General features: G+C 42.4%; 1 protein-coding gene across 4 annotated transcripts in view; it reads left to right on the top strand.

The window, feature by feature from the left end:
* The window catches only part of LOC307263711 (RNA-binding motif, single-stranded-interacting protein 3-like), a gene marked incomplete at its 3' end in the record, with an annotated part of 279795 nt that overhangs the window by 144058 nt on the left and 118757 nt on the right, over positions 1-16980 (top strand). For all 4 annotated transcript variants that reach the window (XM_080044933.1, XM_080044936.1, XM_080044935.1 and 1 more), the window contains one exon: positions 639-697. In XM_080044933.1, the coding sequence (XP_079901059.1) occupies positions 639-697 (59 nt within the window). The remainder of the gene's footprint in view (positions 1-638; positions 698-16980) is intronic.

The raw sequence follows: 16980 nt of genomic DNA, 5'->3' as shown, positions 1-16980 counted from the left end.
GTGTCAGGATAGATATCATACAATAGATAAAGTATATGCTGTATACATCCTTTTCCAAGAGCGGTTTTTGACAATTAATATTACCAAAAAGCCTCTATCACAAATTCCATTCTTATTTTTTGTTCTATTCATAGAAATGAATACTATGCTCAATCTTTATTGTGGTAATTCATGGTCGTTATTGGGTCTCCTTACTGGCAACCTGTTCATGGTGTACAATACTATACTGTGAGATGTGGAAGGAATGAATCAAAGTGAATATACTATAGCAACTTAAGGTTGTTCACTGTGCTTGCATGCTTTTAGACCTTTTGAAAATGTTCAGTGACTCTCTCAAATGTCAAGAGGGCTGCACATTCCTTTTGAAGTCAGCCGTAAACATAATGTTATTAACCTCTCTTTCCAACAGCCTTTGACATTTGTGCTACTTTGCAAATTGCTAGTTGCAATTAAATGGCCAAGCATATGGAAAATACGCTTGGCCATTTAATTGCAACTAGTATTATTTTCCAAGCGTATGGAAAATAATACATCCACCATGCAGCGGAGATCATAGTGAACTGCCTCCGCAAGTCAAAGGGTCCAGTATGCCAAAAAAATAAAATAATATTACATTTTTATTTCTCTGTCGTTTACAGGTATGGAAAAATAGTGTCAACCAAGGCCATTCTGGACAAGAACACCAACCAGTGCAAAGGTAAGCCAGCCATACGTTTGTCTGTCTTTTACACCCGCCTTTGTTTTAGTGCACCAGCCATCACTCTTTAGCCTGTGTCTTGTCACAGGAACAGCAATCCCGAGGCCCTCGCGTAAATTTAGACATCAACCGAGGAAGCCCTGCGTCGTAAATCAGTGGTTTAGCGAGTGGCTGGCTTAACACTGCAGGAAGGCTCCGGGTAAACAACCTGCAGCACTCGGACAGACCCTGCCCTGCGCCAGAGGATAAGCAGCCACTGTCTCAGCCCCTCCGCTACTTCTCCTCTTCCATTTCCTGCTTTGTCATATGAAAGACAATCTTTTGCAAGAGTGTGTACTGTATCTGCACATGGTCTATTAAAGTGTCTCCATTGTAAATGGTGCACACATGCAGCTATGATATTTGTCATCATTTAAAATTGTTTCCGGAGCACACAGGCTACACGCGTAACCTTGCTTGAACATAGTACACGTGACGGACCAATTAGCAGTCTAACAATCTAGTGGGGATTAGATAAACTTTAATTACTATCATTGTCACACTCGCATTCTCTGGGTCTTTGGCTGTGTTTTCACTTCAGCCAACTGCCCCTCTCTCTCATGGCTGTGAGTGTGTGTTTGGCAATCCCTCGGTAATGATCGAGACCAGCTTAGTCTTAAAAGAAAGAAGGAGAGAAACATGGAGAGAGAGGCAGAGGATGGAGGGATAGAGAGATGAGAAAAAAAAAGATTAGTGTGCGACTTGCCCCGAGGTGTCTGGCAGCACTGTTTAAGAGCTATTGAGGTTCCATCAATACTTTTAATTGCTTTTTGTGTTTTTTCCCGGGCTCTGAAGTGTGGCCTTTCAAGGTGAAGCTGCCATCTTAACCCTGCTCCACACCCTGGGTTTATCCTGGCAGGCAATGGTCTGGGTCAACATGTTGAGGAAAAAGAACCTCTGCCTTTTAGGGGATAGAAGAAAAAAGCGGTCTGATTATCTTGACAGGTCCTTTCTTCTAGTAGGAAAAGATGTATCTGCAGGTCGCAGGACAAAGCACAGGCTGGATTAAAGGTAGAGTCAGTGATTCTGGACAAAGCTTGTTGTCAAAATCACATATCGGTGAATATCTCCTCTCGATCTCACTACCTGTCTTTTCTGTGTGCACGCTGAAACAAAATCTGGCGTGACTACGAAGCCTAGGCTCTGTAAACGGGCATGTTGCTAGCTACGGTGGGCACCCTTTGTTTACAAACCCTTTATTTACATGGCAGTTTACAGAGCCATTTTTTTTTTCAGTGCACACACATCACAGACAGGTAGCGAATGGTGAGGAGAATTCACTGATTTTGACAATAGGTGATTTTGACTACAAGGATTCTCCAGAATCACTGACTCCACCTTTAAATGTAAGAAAGACAGAGTCAGAGTTCAGTCGGGCAGAGTGAGAACGGAAAACGGAAAGCTAAACCACTTTTTATTTTCATTTTTGGTCATGAAAGAAACTGTGAAAGACTGTGCTCGTTCACAGGTTCAGTTACGCACACCCGGCACTAAAAAAAAAAAATCCCACTCCAGCTTAGCACTTTGTTATGTGGGAGACACTGTTTCCCATAAGTCAGCCTCCAGGAATGCAGCAACGGCCGCAATGCCAAGAGGCAAATATAAGCAGACATATTTTATGAGTGGAAAGGATGGTCCCGCTCTGCACTACAGAGAGAGAGAGAGAGAGAGAGAGAGAGAGAGAAGGGGGTGGAAAAGAGGGGTTGACGAAGAAAGAAAGTTGCACTTCTGTGGTGTTTTTGAAAGAGAAAGTGCAAACAAACATATTTTTTTCTCTCTCTCCCATGCATATCTGGCTATCTCCTGACAGTCGATCAGGTATCAAAGCAAAAAGGCAGCCATTGTTCGCATTGTTTCCAGTCGTCCGACCCCCTCGACCCCGACACTTGTTTAAATGTCAAAGCGGCGGCTTATCACCACTTTGCCACCATCACACGCCGAGCGTCCCTCTCCTCCGTTTCTTCTGCTGCTCCTCCACCTTCTCCTCTCCTCCCCCCAGTGTTATTTGTGTTTAGTTCAGCTCAGTGAGCACGCTGCCAACAAAACAATGTGAGAGAAATGGGAATGGAGGAGAGGTCAGGGCCCAGTCATCTCTACGTTAGAGAGTGAGAGAAAGATCGACAATCAGCGCATGGAAAACAAAGAGGGGTAGAACCATATCTCCTACTCCTTCGATTAACTTCTCCACTTTAATATTTCCCCTCCCCTTAGTTTTATGAATTCTAAAAACTTTGGTTTAGTTTGACTTTATAATATCATCAATTCTGTTCTCAAATATATTCAAACACTTTAATAATATGGTGCATTAAACTTCATGGGTGCGGTATATCCTTCACTGTGATGAACGTTCACCCTGCCGCTAGGATATGATTTATTCCGCCAATAATTGAAATCAAACTGAACAAAAATGTGAATTCAGGTTAAGACACAGAGGGAGAATAATCTACCAGTTCATTAGTGTATTGCACACTGTAGTAAAGCCACCATTGTTGTGTTCCTACTGACATAAGCAATGCATTAAAAAATGTCGCCCCTCCTTCTTGTCTATGCGTTGATATGGCGGAGGTTACAGATGCAAATGGCTCTGGCAAAACAATGCATGGAAGGCGCAGCTAATTTAAACAGGACCTGCTTTTCCCACAATATTCAATCAAGTTCATCAAGGTGCCTTGCCGGCCAATCACATATTTATAAATGCAAATTCTTGGTAGATTTCTCTAAGTTGATTGGAGTATTCCCTGGCGATAGTCTCCATAACAACTTTCCAGAGTTTGTAAATCCTGTCACATAGTATAATAAACCGCTACGCAGTGTTTTGGGATCGGTTAAGCTTATTATTATGAATCAGCAAATTGGGATTTGATCACATCATTTGTTGCAATCGTAATCTGATGAAATGCATTGTTTATAAAAACAATCTCTAACATGTGAAATTGCATTAGGTAATTATACAGAAAATGACATCATGAAGCATGGGCTTTTAGATTGTTGCTGTCTTTTTTTAAGTTGATTGTTGAAGCATCTTAATAGTAAAACTGGGATAAAATGTTGTTTAAATGTTTGTTTTTTTAGACATCCAAAGCCCATATACATTAAGTACTGTTTGATGACCGTATATTTAAATGTATCAGGCTCAGTATGGCACCGGTTCCAAAACGGCTCTTAGACATATTTATTGGCCAAAGCGGTTAGATCGTTTTCATAAAATACTTCATCATTGTTCATGTTTACAAATGAGTTGCCACCACAGCTTGTTTCCCTGATCCTACAACGCAGACTATCATATAGCTACTGTATGAATGTATGTGTATGTACGCACCTCAACATGCATATCCACCATTTGCCTATAGATGATGCATTCCACACAGAATTCTTTAACCAAGTTTTATTGTGTCGATAAAACAACTCTCAAACAATGAAACATTGTACGGGAGAGTTGATGGGAAGATGGATAGCTGATTTATGAGATGGAATAGTGAGCGTGGGAGTCTGGTGTGGAAAAAAGCAGCAAAGCGGTGATGACGCTTACAGGTCAGCTGTAGGGGAAATGCAAACATAAAACAACACAGGTACGGCGCCCATGCACAAACACAATCAAAAACACAAGCATACATTGGTTTCCCGCTGCCATCTCTATGTTTGCCACTCAGTAGACGAGTGCGTGCAAGTGCTATAAAGGAAAAACACACAAAAACTACACACCTAGACCATGTAATACACCTCACCCACGCACTCAAACACAAAGGGAAAGCACACACACACACACACACACACACACACACACACACACACACACACACACACACACACACACACACACACACAAAAGACTAATCGTAGCCTCGCACACACTCCCCATCCATCTGCCGGAGGTGTGTTTGGCTCTTGCGGCAGCAGTGGCCATGCAAGAGATCTATCAATCCTCTTCGTAACATCACAGCAAGTGTGCCTGCTCTCCTCCACCACACAGGCCTTTCACTAAGCCTCTCTCTCTATCTTCCTACCGCTGACTCACTCCCCTTTTCCCTACCTTACTGTATGACACACATACAGGCTTCAAGGCACACACACACACACACACACACACACACACACACACACACACACACACACACACACACACACACACACACACACACACACACACACACACACATGTTTTGGATGTAGCCCAGTTCAGAGAGAAATGGGAACAGGAAGTTGTGAAAGGGCTTTAGGGCTGTCAAGCGCTGTGGGCAAGAGGAGGCATTCAGCTCTTCATCTCTCTCTCTCTCTCTCTCTCTCTCTCTCTCTCTCTCTCTCTCTCTCTCTCTCTCTCTCTCATATTCCTCTGCACTATGTACCACACTGCTTCTCCCTCTCTCTTTGTATCCTTTTCATACCCGGCCTATCTACAAGTCTATCTGTCCCTCCACTATTAACAGTTACTGCAGAAATGAACAGCCGATATGTGTGGTCTGCATCACAGTTGCAGTGGGGGATTGAGAATGGCAGAGGGAGAGAGAAGAGGAATAGACTGTGAGAGCCCGAAAAACCCACTCATTTGCCATCCGTGCCCACAAGGGCCTTTTAAAAGGCATTTGAAATAAAGCAGGGCTGACCGAATAGAGACATTTTATTTGTTCCTGCCAAAAGCCTGTATGCAGAGGAAATGACCTCATCCCCTTTAGAGGACCCCGTTTCCTCCTCAGCTGCTGGGGAGATAAGGCAGCGCCGAGATCCACCGGCCCCTGACTGACGTTCTGCCGCCGCGACGGACCACCGCATTGAATTGTGGGAGATAGATGAGATAGAGAAGATAGTCTCCTGTGTGTCTGTGTGTTCGGCGGGTTTGTTGTTGTTCATTTCTTTGCCCTGTAACTTGCCATCCATTTTGGATGAGGATGCTTAAGCCACAAGGGCATTACATAAACTCGCATCCTGAAAGAATTATTGTCGCCTTCACTATGTTATGTGGGTGACATGATGTGAATAAACACTTACTTCCTATTTTGTCACAACAATTTTAAACCGTGCTTAAAGGATCAACATTTGATAATGAAATAATAATAATAATAGCGTATTTTTATATAGCACATTTCAAGAAACCCAAGGATGCATTCCAAAAAGCAGGGGGATGAAAAGAAAGGAAGCGGTAACACGAGCAGGGACTGGAAAATAAATCTATCTATCTATCTATCTTGACTTACAATTAATAAAGATAATTTGTAAAAATATAATCAATTTACTCCAGAATGTCCTTGAACACTGTACCTATAATGTGGACACTCTAAAGTTCAGCAAAACTGATTGTTTTTAAAAAGGCAAGGGCCTTTTTAAAAACAATCAATTTTGCTGAGCTGCATATGCAGCGTCCGTATGGTGCAATTTAAAAGCCTGTCAGGGGCTTGACCATTACAATCTAAAACATCCCTTGCCCTTACCACAGGATCAGCCTAATGGAGAAATATATGTAATGCTACTTTCTGTAAAAACAGATTTATTGCTGCATCAGTGTCTCAGTGGAGTATTGCACAAATCCGAGCATAAGGGCCGTTGATGAATGAGGTGAAGCTCTGCAAAACGGTCTGTTATTCATTGTCATGTGCATGTGTGTCTGTGTAGTTGGGTTAGGGTGGAGGGGAAGGGGAAGGGGAAGGGGGGCGCTTTTTGCTTCAGTTATTGGTTTCTCATTAAAGGGCTGAGATATAAACATTTGTCTATGTTGTGCATGTTGTTGGCACAATTAAGGATTCTCTTTGCTGCCCCCTCTGCCCTTTGAAAGTGAATTATGTGCAGATGGGGATCTCGACTGATGTGTGGCCAACAAACGGACCTTTTCCAAATGCCTCCGTTCCCTCAAAGCCATTCCAAACAGCGGTGAGATCGGCTGAAGGAGACAGAGGGGAGAACTGTGTGTGAAGCGTTGTGCCGTTTCCTGCTTTGCATTGCGTATTAATGACTCTGATTAACAATAGCTTGAGGGATAATCACATTGATTTGGACAAATTCACCATGCACACCCTCATTGGATAACAACACCCGCAGCTTTTGTTTGCAATCACATACACACACAAACACAAATGTCCCTTCCCCACTCGCCTTCCCCCCTTCAGTCTCCATTCCAGTAAGTTCCAAGTTGGCTGTATCACGGAGCCAGCATCTGATTGGCCAAGTTTGTCGTAAATAGAAGCAGACCGGGGCCATCAGCTCTGCATTCCTTGTGCTCTGACCTTTTGTACCCCCCTCCACTTCCTGTGCTGTTTTTTTTTGCATGCAGTGTGGTCGCCGTCTGTATAATGTGTGCGTATTTTAAATGATTGTGTTTGTGTGTGTAGTGGAGGCTGTGGTGAGGTGAAATTCGAGGAACCACAGAATCGCGAATCAAAACAAACCGCGGTTTCCCAATAGCATTTTTTCACACAGATCCCTTGCAAATTTGTGGAATTTGTTTGTTTCCGAAGTGTCATTGTTGACGTTTGTTGATATCAATTGCATATGCTGCTTTCGGTCTTTTGTTGGGATCCTGAAGACAAACTTTACAAGCAGACTCTTGGGAATCTCAGTTGAAAGATGTTTTGTTACCGCCATGGCTTTCCTCCCGAGGTCATTGGCTCAATCCATTTTACAACACATTCCAGAACTCCCTTCCTTGTCTTATTTGTGGACAAATGCCTCGGAGGGGAATTGGTGGAAGGTGAGGGGGCGTACCTCCAGTCATCTCTTATCCTGGACCTAACCCGTGGATAGCAGGAGGAAACCACAATGCAAAGATATGGCCCCTCCACTGACCTGCCAAGGCCCTGGCCTCTTGCACATCCCCCTGACTAATGATCATACCCTTGATTAGTTAAGGAAGGCATAAATCATAACCGCAATGAAGAGTAAAGCTCGCTGAGGGCAGGCCCGGTGCCGTTCCTCATGAATGACTAACAGATGCAAGACATAGGAAATGGGCTGCGTAGTTGTCCCGAGAAATTGGGACACTTTGTCTTTGTCCAGATTTGAATGTGTGTCTCTACCTGGAGACTTTGTCTACGTTCCGAGGGGCGCTTGATCTTCATCGATCCGGCTTTGTTCAAATATTTAGCCTATCGTCCCCGTCTCGCTTTCAGGCGCTTTCAGGGCCTAGTACCTGACGTGATTACAATGCTTATCGCAAAGGGCTGCTCAAATGGTGATAACTGGCGGCGCTCAAGTAGCCCAGCATGAATACTAAAGGCAGTAATCTCCAGGTATAACTGGAATGATGGTAAAGCAGATATTTTTTAACATACTCAGGAGGCGAAGTGAAAGAGAAGTGTGAACCACCTGCCTTTTGTATACACGTGTGCTTTGCTACATGTGGCCTTTTCACATTCATGGGGCACTTTTTATGAGCAGCTATTCAAGGTTGTTTGACATTCTAACCTGAGTGTGTGGATGTGTGCAACCGCTGCTGCACTTGTTCTGCTATGCATATACAATATGTTAACGTGTGGTTGTGTGCGCACTGCCGCGTGTGTGGCATTTACAAGGACGCGTTTGCTCGTATTCTCGTTAGTGTTAGTGCTTCGCAGTGTAAGTCCATGAGTGTGAATATGCATTGTGGTTTGCATTTGCACGTGTGTGTGTGTGTGTGTTCTGTATAGCCGTTGAGTTTTTTCCCCGCCACGGGTCTCATTTTAACAGCCTCTTGACAAGTAATTAACACCCTTCAGGTCTCAAACCTTTTCTGGAGTGCTCTTCACATGTTGCACCAAACACATTGGGGTTTTGCTCTTAAGCTGGGAAGCTGATGGAGCTACCAGGGAGCTAGCAGTGATGTGATGGTGTCATTTACAGATATGAATGAGGAACGTGAACAGTATAGTTTCTTTAAATTAGTATTCCTTTCACGTTCTGCCCTTTTTAAATCAGTGAATGGCAGCAATGAATAGATTTTTTATTTATTTTTTAAATACGTGAGTACTTTCATTTTGAATGCCTCTTCAGGTCTGTGAAGATAAGAGAACTCCGAGGTAATGCTTAGAAGCTGGGTCGTTTGAAACCAGAGTCCATTTGTCTTGATTCCATTTTCTTAAACACCACAGTGCAAATTGCAACCTAACTATATGCTGCTTTTCTTCGAAATGCACATATTTTAAATAGTGTCTCAACTGCCATGCTGAATTTAGAGCTGAAAATGTAGCGGGAGCCATATGGTACCATGCTGTAGGTAATGAGTGTGAAGAGATGTGAATTAATTAACAAAAGATAGTTGAAAAGAAATAAATATGATGGAGAAATGTAAAATAAAGATGAATGGATTGCACCGATAGGGGGGAAATGTATTTTGTGAAACCTATATTGAATATTAATATAATAATATTTGAACTGTAAAAAATGTAATCTTTACAGTATTTAACATTTACCAAAATAGCTTCATGATAACAATTTTATACAGTGTGATTTGCCAGTTACAGTATCATTCGTTTCAACAGAGTTTCAGAAAATTTGAAAAAAGTTGATGCTAGCACCAGAGTTGCATGAATGTTAAACAGTTTCAACCTCTTAAAGCACATCTAATCTTTTTGCAACTGCTGTATATGCATCTATCCTGTCGGTGCACTGCTGTAGCGCAGGACTCATTTATAATACTTGCAAGTGATATTGGAGGAGGAATATGTTTTTTCAACCTCCTGTTCAGTTTGTCTTGGGCACAATGAGCTGCCAGTGGCCTCGTTGGCCCCAGCGCTGGCACTTTGCCCTCTGCAGATCCTCTATGCAGCTCTCTGACAAGGACACTCCTACACCTGCGGGGAAAGATGACAAGAAATACAATACAGCCAATAGGCTTGGCTGCTAAGGCCCGGGACCGATGCCTTATAGCTATAAATCCATGTTGCAGGGTTGATAAGTTAATTGCCTGTACCGCTATCTCCTCGCCTGTGTCTAATATATAAGAGCCCGCTCCGTGAGAGTTATTTTACAATAAATGGGTATTGTCTCTAAGCGCAAGGCAGGCAGGATGGTGACACTGGACAAGTTAACAAGGAATCTTTATGTTATGCTGCAGCCTGTGGGTGAAAGTGACTTCAGACATGTTTTTTTTGTGTGCTTATTTAGGTACTTGTGCCACTACAAGTGACACTTTTGAATTTGAAATGTGTTTGCAAATGGAATCATGTTTTTTTTTGTTTTAATAGGAAATCTACAGAGCCTGTCTGGTGACATTTTGTTAAGAAAAAAACTAAAAGAAAAAAGAACTGCATGGTCTCAAATAATCCTGGGGCAAAATATTGCATACACTTAAATGGCCCTGGATGAACAGTCCAAAACGGCAAGAATCTTTTTTGCATGAATATTAATTCTCAAGCAGATTTCTTGTACATGTAGTTTCTCATTTAGTCTTCCAAGTCCTTCCAGCTGTTGCATGATGAAATCTATAACTTCCCTGAGGTCGGCATATTGTTTGTGTTTGAGCAGCCAAATTAAAGAGTCTCTTGTAGAGAATTACTCCACGCTCAACTGCAACTGACTGAAGTATCTGAAGTCATTGTAATTCAGTTCGAGAATCAAATCAAATCAAATTAATTCCATCTTGTCTATGTTTTGCAAGAGGCTAAAGCTATTGATAATATCCCTGCCAAGTAGTCAACATTGAACAACTCTCTTCATAGAGATGTTGAACAATAGTTTTCTCATGGCAGCTCAAAATTATTCAATTTCCACACATTATTACGGTGTGGCTACAACTTAATAATCTTGTTCCCACAGGTTATTAAACCATGGCCATACACTATAAATGCAGTATGTATATATGTATATATTAGTGCTGTCAAACGATTAAAATATTTAATCGCGATTAATCGCATTAATGTCATAGTTAACCCTAAATGTCCCTTGATTTCTTTTTGTCCCATTATTTTTTCAAATTTTAATGCTCTTATCACACCCATTCTCTACACCGTTGTAATTCAGTGTATTTCTTCTAAAATATAAAAATTTGCAATTCAGTGCAAATAGCCCACAATGTAGGTCTCCCCCTCCCCCCACCCCTAAAGGTACGAACACACTGCACTCCGCGGCGCAGCGTTTGGCCGCGCGAATCGCAGGTTCCGCGCCGCGTGATCATATTGGGTCATATTGTGTCCGCCGCCCGACCAGAGTAGCCTTCTCCTACTCTGGGGCTCTGGGGATATGCTGGCGCTGGTGCTAACCGGTGCTGAGAGCACCAGTCTGCTGTGCTGATGGTGCTTTACCCAAACTAACTGGTGCTAACTTGGTTCATAAAGCAAAACTGATAGCTGTACACAGCAGGCAACAGACACATAGGCTATTCACTGAATTTATGGGAGCAGTGACTATTATGTTTTCATCCATCTTAATTTCCTCTGTCAGTCGTCCCGAAGCGAGTGACGTCGGGAGGAGCTCAACGCTGATTGGCTATCGCGGCGTGGCCGGCGGCAAAAAGTTCAATATTTTCAACTTCTGCGGCGGCCGCCGCCGCCCTAACGGCGCCGCGTAAGCCGCTCGCCGCCGGCCGCCCATTCGCACGGCGGCGCCCAAAATACATTGACTTTCTATGTAAACTCGCCGCGCGGAGGTGTGCATTGTGTTCGCACCTTAACTGCATACACAAACATAATTGAGCTATTGTCTCATATTCATCTTTTGGTGTCAAACCCAAATGTTTCCAGTCTACAGCAAAAATAAGGGAATTGGCCTCACTGTTCCGATACTTATGGAGGGGACTGTATATATATCTTTACAAATGTCACCAGACGGACTCTGCAGATGCTGAACTAGATGAGGCCGTGTGACTTGTCACTTCTCTGTGGTGTTAATGCTCTGACAGCAGTGATGTGGTCAGACGTCTTTTGCCCAGAGCTAACATTTGAATTAACTTAAAGAAATATACTGTACATATTGGCCATATCCATTGCAGATGTTTCTCTCTAAATCCTTTAACTGAAAGATAGATGTATGGTCCTTCCCCGTTTACCCACTTACCCACACATGCACACACACTCACACAAACAAGAAAAGTTGTACCCTACATACACACATTTATACACACTCCCTATTCAAAAAGCATACAGGGACAGGGACACACAGTCATTCACACACACACACACACACACACACACACACACACACACACCCCACCAATTGGTTTAGTGGAGGATAACCGCAAAATGTATCATCAGTCAGCCGCTGGTGGTGCAGGATAAATGGAGGAGGACGGAGGGAATGCACTCCCAGTGAAGATCCTCTCCTCTGGCTTTGGAGTGTGACCAAGGCGGTCTCCCCTCGCCCGCAGTTAGTCATGAATGCCATCTCGCTATTTAAAAACCCCCCTCTCTCTCCCTCAGTGTTTGCACAGTTCACCGCAGCTTTCTGAAACCACCACCCACCACCGTCCCTGCAGGGCAAAAGGGTTGGTCAAACCCCCCGAAAGGAGCAAAAATATTTTGGAAGTGTACAAGCAATATTATATTTTCAGCAGCTCTTTTTCAATCATAAATGTAGGTGTTTGTCTCAATAAGTAAGGTAATTTCTCTGTGTTACTTAAACCTCCTAGGAACTTTTAAATGTGAATTAAACAGTAACTTTCTTCCTCTGATGATCATAAATGACCTGTTTTACGAGTCCATTCAACTTACAGCGAAACCAAAAACACCCTAGAAATACCCTACACATCTACAAGGTGCTGAACACACACTTGATTTATTGGTGGGCAAAAAAAGATATCATTACCATACCATACCATAATCAAGTTGTTTTTTAGGTTATCACAGAACAATTTCTAATATGTGCTTGTTCAAATTTGAATCATCAAGACTATTTTCAAAAAATAATCAGCATGTAATACTGATGCCCTCACATTTGAAAAGGAGAAACCAGTAAAAAATGTTTTCCTTAACAAATGAATTCACAATTCACAGTATTCATAAATTAAAGTACTGTTTTACTATACTACTGTATACCAAGTATTCATTTGCATTTGAGATACAATACAGAAAATGTAGAACTCGCATGGAGGCTTTTGTACACACAGACGTTATACATTCTGCAGTTTGAATGCAGAACAGGGTCAAAAAGCTGTGCACACACTGTAGGGCTGGAGCGTGATGCGGCACTACCGCTGTACCATGAATCATAAGAATCCCATTAAGGGTATTGTTATGCATATTTCTCCATGCTGTGGCCCATCGATCTCCTCTATTAACCATAATTACTTTCATACATGCAAATAATTATTAACATACGTCTTAGCGCCATGATGAATCACCCGTGTGCAGCAGCAGCAGCTTCAGAACTCTTCTTGAAGACTCACAAGGACGTAAACAATTTTGCTGTTTGCCCCCGAACACCATTGCAACGCTCCTTGACTTGTCGCTGATTCATTATTCATACTTAGGGCATTATTATTCCATTGTATGCGGTGCAAAATGGGATCATTAGTGTTGAATATGAGAATGTGAAAAATGGAAATATTGGGGAGAAATCGGTGGTGGATATAGTGGGTAGGAAACCCCAAACAATCCTCAACTATTAGCAGATAAAGAATGGTAATTTCCCCCAGAAGTAATTAGGATTAGCATAATTTGACGGCGCATGAATGATGCATGGATGATTGATATGTCGATACACGCACTGTAATGACTCCCTTATCTCCACTCTCCAATGAAGACTTCTGTGTGCAGCGTAGCCCGAGGTGCCATCTACTGTTGTCCCAAGACCTCCGCAGGGGGACTGTGTGTTAGGGAGACAAACCTAGCCTCATACACACACACACACACACACACACACACACACACACACACACACACACACACACACACACACACTGATACAAGCCCAGTCACTGTGGCTGTGGTGGAGTGTAGGGGCAGTGGTAGCACAGCAGCACTATCCGCTAGTAACTGATTGAAGATGGTCCTTTTTATCTTGACAGGCTCCCTGTTAGAGCCAGACCAGGAAATATGATATGGCAGCTTATGTTCTCTTTACTCCTCTCAGAGAGACAGTCAGTGTGGCTGTACATTGTGTGTGTGTGTGTGTGTGTGTGTGTGTGTGTGTGTGTGTGTGTGTGTGCCATCCCACCAGTGTGTGTTTCAGTGTATAATATACAGTAATCTAAGTGTGCTTGAGCCACTCTCTGTGTGTGTGTGTGTGTGTGTGTGTGTGTGTGTGTGTGTGTGTGTGTGTGTGTGTGTGTGTGCGTGCGTGTGTGCATATTAGTGTGGAAGTGCACCACACTTTCAGCATCAACGCGTGTAGTCTGTCACTTTCAGCTGCTTTTCAGTGGCAGCTATCGATTGGATGTGTGTGTTGTTGCAGAGGCTTCAAAGCAACAGTTTGCCCCCTATATTCCACTTCAGATAGTAACATTAGAGTACCTTCATGGAATACAGCAGCAGCAGCAGCACTGTACTTAGCATCAGCAAGTCATTCTTCAAGTGATGTCTGTGTGTGTAGGTGTGTGTTAAGATCTCTTAAATAAAGTGAAATGGCACTATCCTGACCCTGCAATTTATTCACAACTCAATTGACTTTTTCTTCCGCTCATTGACCGCTCGCTAACCTAAGGGTCAGCGTACAGTAACATACAATAGATAGCTGGGAATTCTAGTACACACTTTACAAAGTATAAAAACAATGTCTTAAAGGGCCAGTTTAGTGAATAAGAAAACAAACACATGTTATTACTGCCACCTAGTATTTACTATTTAGCCATGCTGGCAGTTCTGGCTTTAGTTGATTTACGTCACAATGTAGTTGTCTATACAGCATGGTTTCTGCCTCAACCGCAATACAATGGAGGTAAAGGGAATGATGTTCATGATGCTAGCAGGATTGAAAATGTACATTTACGAAATCCAAGAGCAGTGCGTATTTCTGAGAAACAATGTCCAAATGATGCATTGTTATGACAGTTATATATATATATATATATATATATATACATATATATATATATATATATGTATGACAGCCCCAGGGACTTGATCTCAAAGTTGAATTTAAATTAGAAATTGATTGTTGCCAAAAGGAATGAGGCTTAGACGCTGTTTCCACACTCAGGTCCACAACCGAGGACCATCATAGCTGTTAATTCTACAATAATCTAAATATATCAAAATGTAATGTATAAACGTATACTTCACTCTTCGAACAGTGAGGATAAGCCAGAATAGAGACATTATATTAACTGTCTCAATTAGTATTATCTTTTCCAACAAAACAAGCCCTTTAACAGTTTTACCCAGTGGCTACAGATCAAACATGCTACATTACAGAATCATTATGCATGTATCATCTGTAATAACTGCACAGGGTTAGAGCAAACTCTATCTATTGCTGTGGGGGGGAACCTTAGCCGAGTGTCAATTCAGTCCTCTTCAGTGCATTCGGGCCGACCCCAAATAACCTCCTTCTTCCTCACTCTGCCTCTCTTTTGTACACACCCTTTCTCACGCTCTCTTTCTCTCCACCTTCCTCTTGCTGCTTCCTCTTTTCAGAGAGCGTCTGAATATAGGTCAGGATCCTCTAGAAAATCCTCATCCTGCTGAAAGTTTGATAAGAGCACTCCAGGCGGCAGTGGGCTGAATATTATATTTGTAATTGGGGATCCAAATGTCCACCATCAAGAGTTTTCCAATTATTTAATATAATCAGCGATTACCTGCAGGGCCTCGGTTAACAGTCTGTGTGGTTCTCTTACTATGTTGTTAGTTATGAAGTGGTCTAAATATCAGAGGGAGAAACAGGCAAAATCAGTTTTTAATGCGTTTAAAGGATAAGTTCACCAGAATTGCAAGAAAAAAACACTTACCCCTGGTGGTATTTAGCGATGCAGATAGTTTGGTTTTTTCTTTCCCATTTTGGAAATCTCTGTGTAGTGCTTATAGAATTTTGGAAAATGGCATTAAAAAAATTCAACAGCAACATGTCGTTCAGTAGCAGTGTTACTCTGGATACTCACAGTTAAGTGTTTCTGTGTCTTCACCCCAAAAGCAGATTTCCAAGAGATTGTACATTCTATTCTGGGTCACATTAAAGCTGTTATTGTAGTTTGTGGTGGCACAATAGGCTACCTTATAAAGGCATTTTGTTTTTTATAACCCATTTGTAGTCCTATAAAAACTGTACACAATGTGTGCTGTGTGGATTATCCTCTACAGTAAGAGGAGGGGGCTGTCTCTGTCATTGTTGCCAAAATGTTGAGGAGGAAGACATTTCAGAAAAAAAATCTTAAAATAAATAAAAGCCAAAAAAATTAATTAATAAAAGATCCAAACTATCCGGATAGCTAGATACCGCCGATGGCAAGAAAACAGTTTTTGGTTTGTAATTTGGTTGAACTGATCCTTTCAGATTGATATTTATAACCTGATCTTACAAAACCTTTGAATACTGATAGAAAAAAGTAGCATTTATCTAACTGCTGCTGCCTCTATTTGAATCTGGACCTTCAACTCTGGCTCTTCATTCTACCACAGTTAAAGACCCACCAATCCCATTCCCCCTCTAACAGCCGGCCATTAATCAGTCCTAGCACTAGATTTGTCTTCAGCCACAGGTTATGATTTTCACATTACTCCACAGTCCTTTACCCCCTTCAGACAGAAAAAAATGACCCCAGCCCCCCTCTTCCCCCCCCTCCCCACACACACACACCTTGAATGGCTTTCAGAAGTGAGATTCTTGCCGTCTCTTTGAACTTAACCTCACTCGGTTGAGAAAGTAAGGTGTTGCGTGTGTGTGTGTCTGTGAGTATGTGACAGTTTTGTTATCTGACGGGGTAACCAAAGCGGCTCGTCACAGACACACACACACACACACACACACACACACACGCACATAAGACACACACACACACACACATAAGACACACACACACACACACACACACACACACACACACACATAAGACACACACACACACGCCTCGCACCCATTATCCTTTTCTAATTACACTTTCTTTCTGAAACAGTGGATCAGAGGGCACCATTGACTGCTTTTAATCTGCCACCAAATTTTAATTAACACAGACGTGACCCCCGTCTCTGATACATCCCGCAGAACGTCGGGATCACAATAACTCATAAATCACAGCCACAGATTTCATTCCCCTCCGCTCTCCTCCGGTGATGAATTTCCAGATGGGGGCTGGTGGCTGTTAATGTCATGAAAAATATAGGGAGAAAAAAAAAGAGAGAGAGAGAGAGAGAGAGAGAGACAAAAAGGAACAGAGGAAGACAGTTTTCGATGTGTACAAAATGGCAATGTTTGTG

This window comes from Ammodytes marinus, assembly GCF_949987685.1.
Source record: "Ammodytes marinus genome assembly, chromosome: 17".
NCBI classification, from domain to species: domain Eukaryota; kingdom Metazoa; phylum Chordata; class Actinopteri; order Uranoscopiformes; family Ammodytidae; genus Ammodytes; species Ammodytes marinus.
This window is presented reverse-complemented; position numbering and strand designations above follow the sequence as displayed.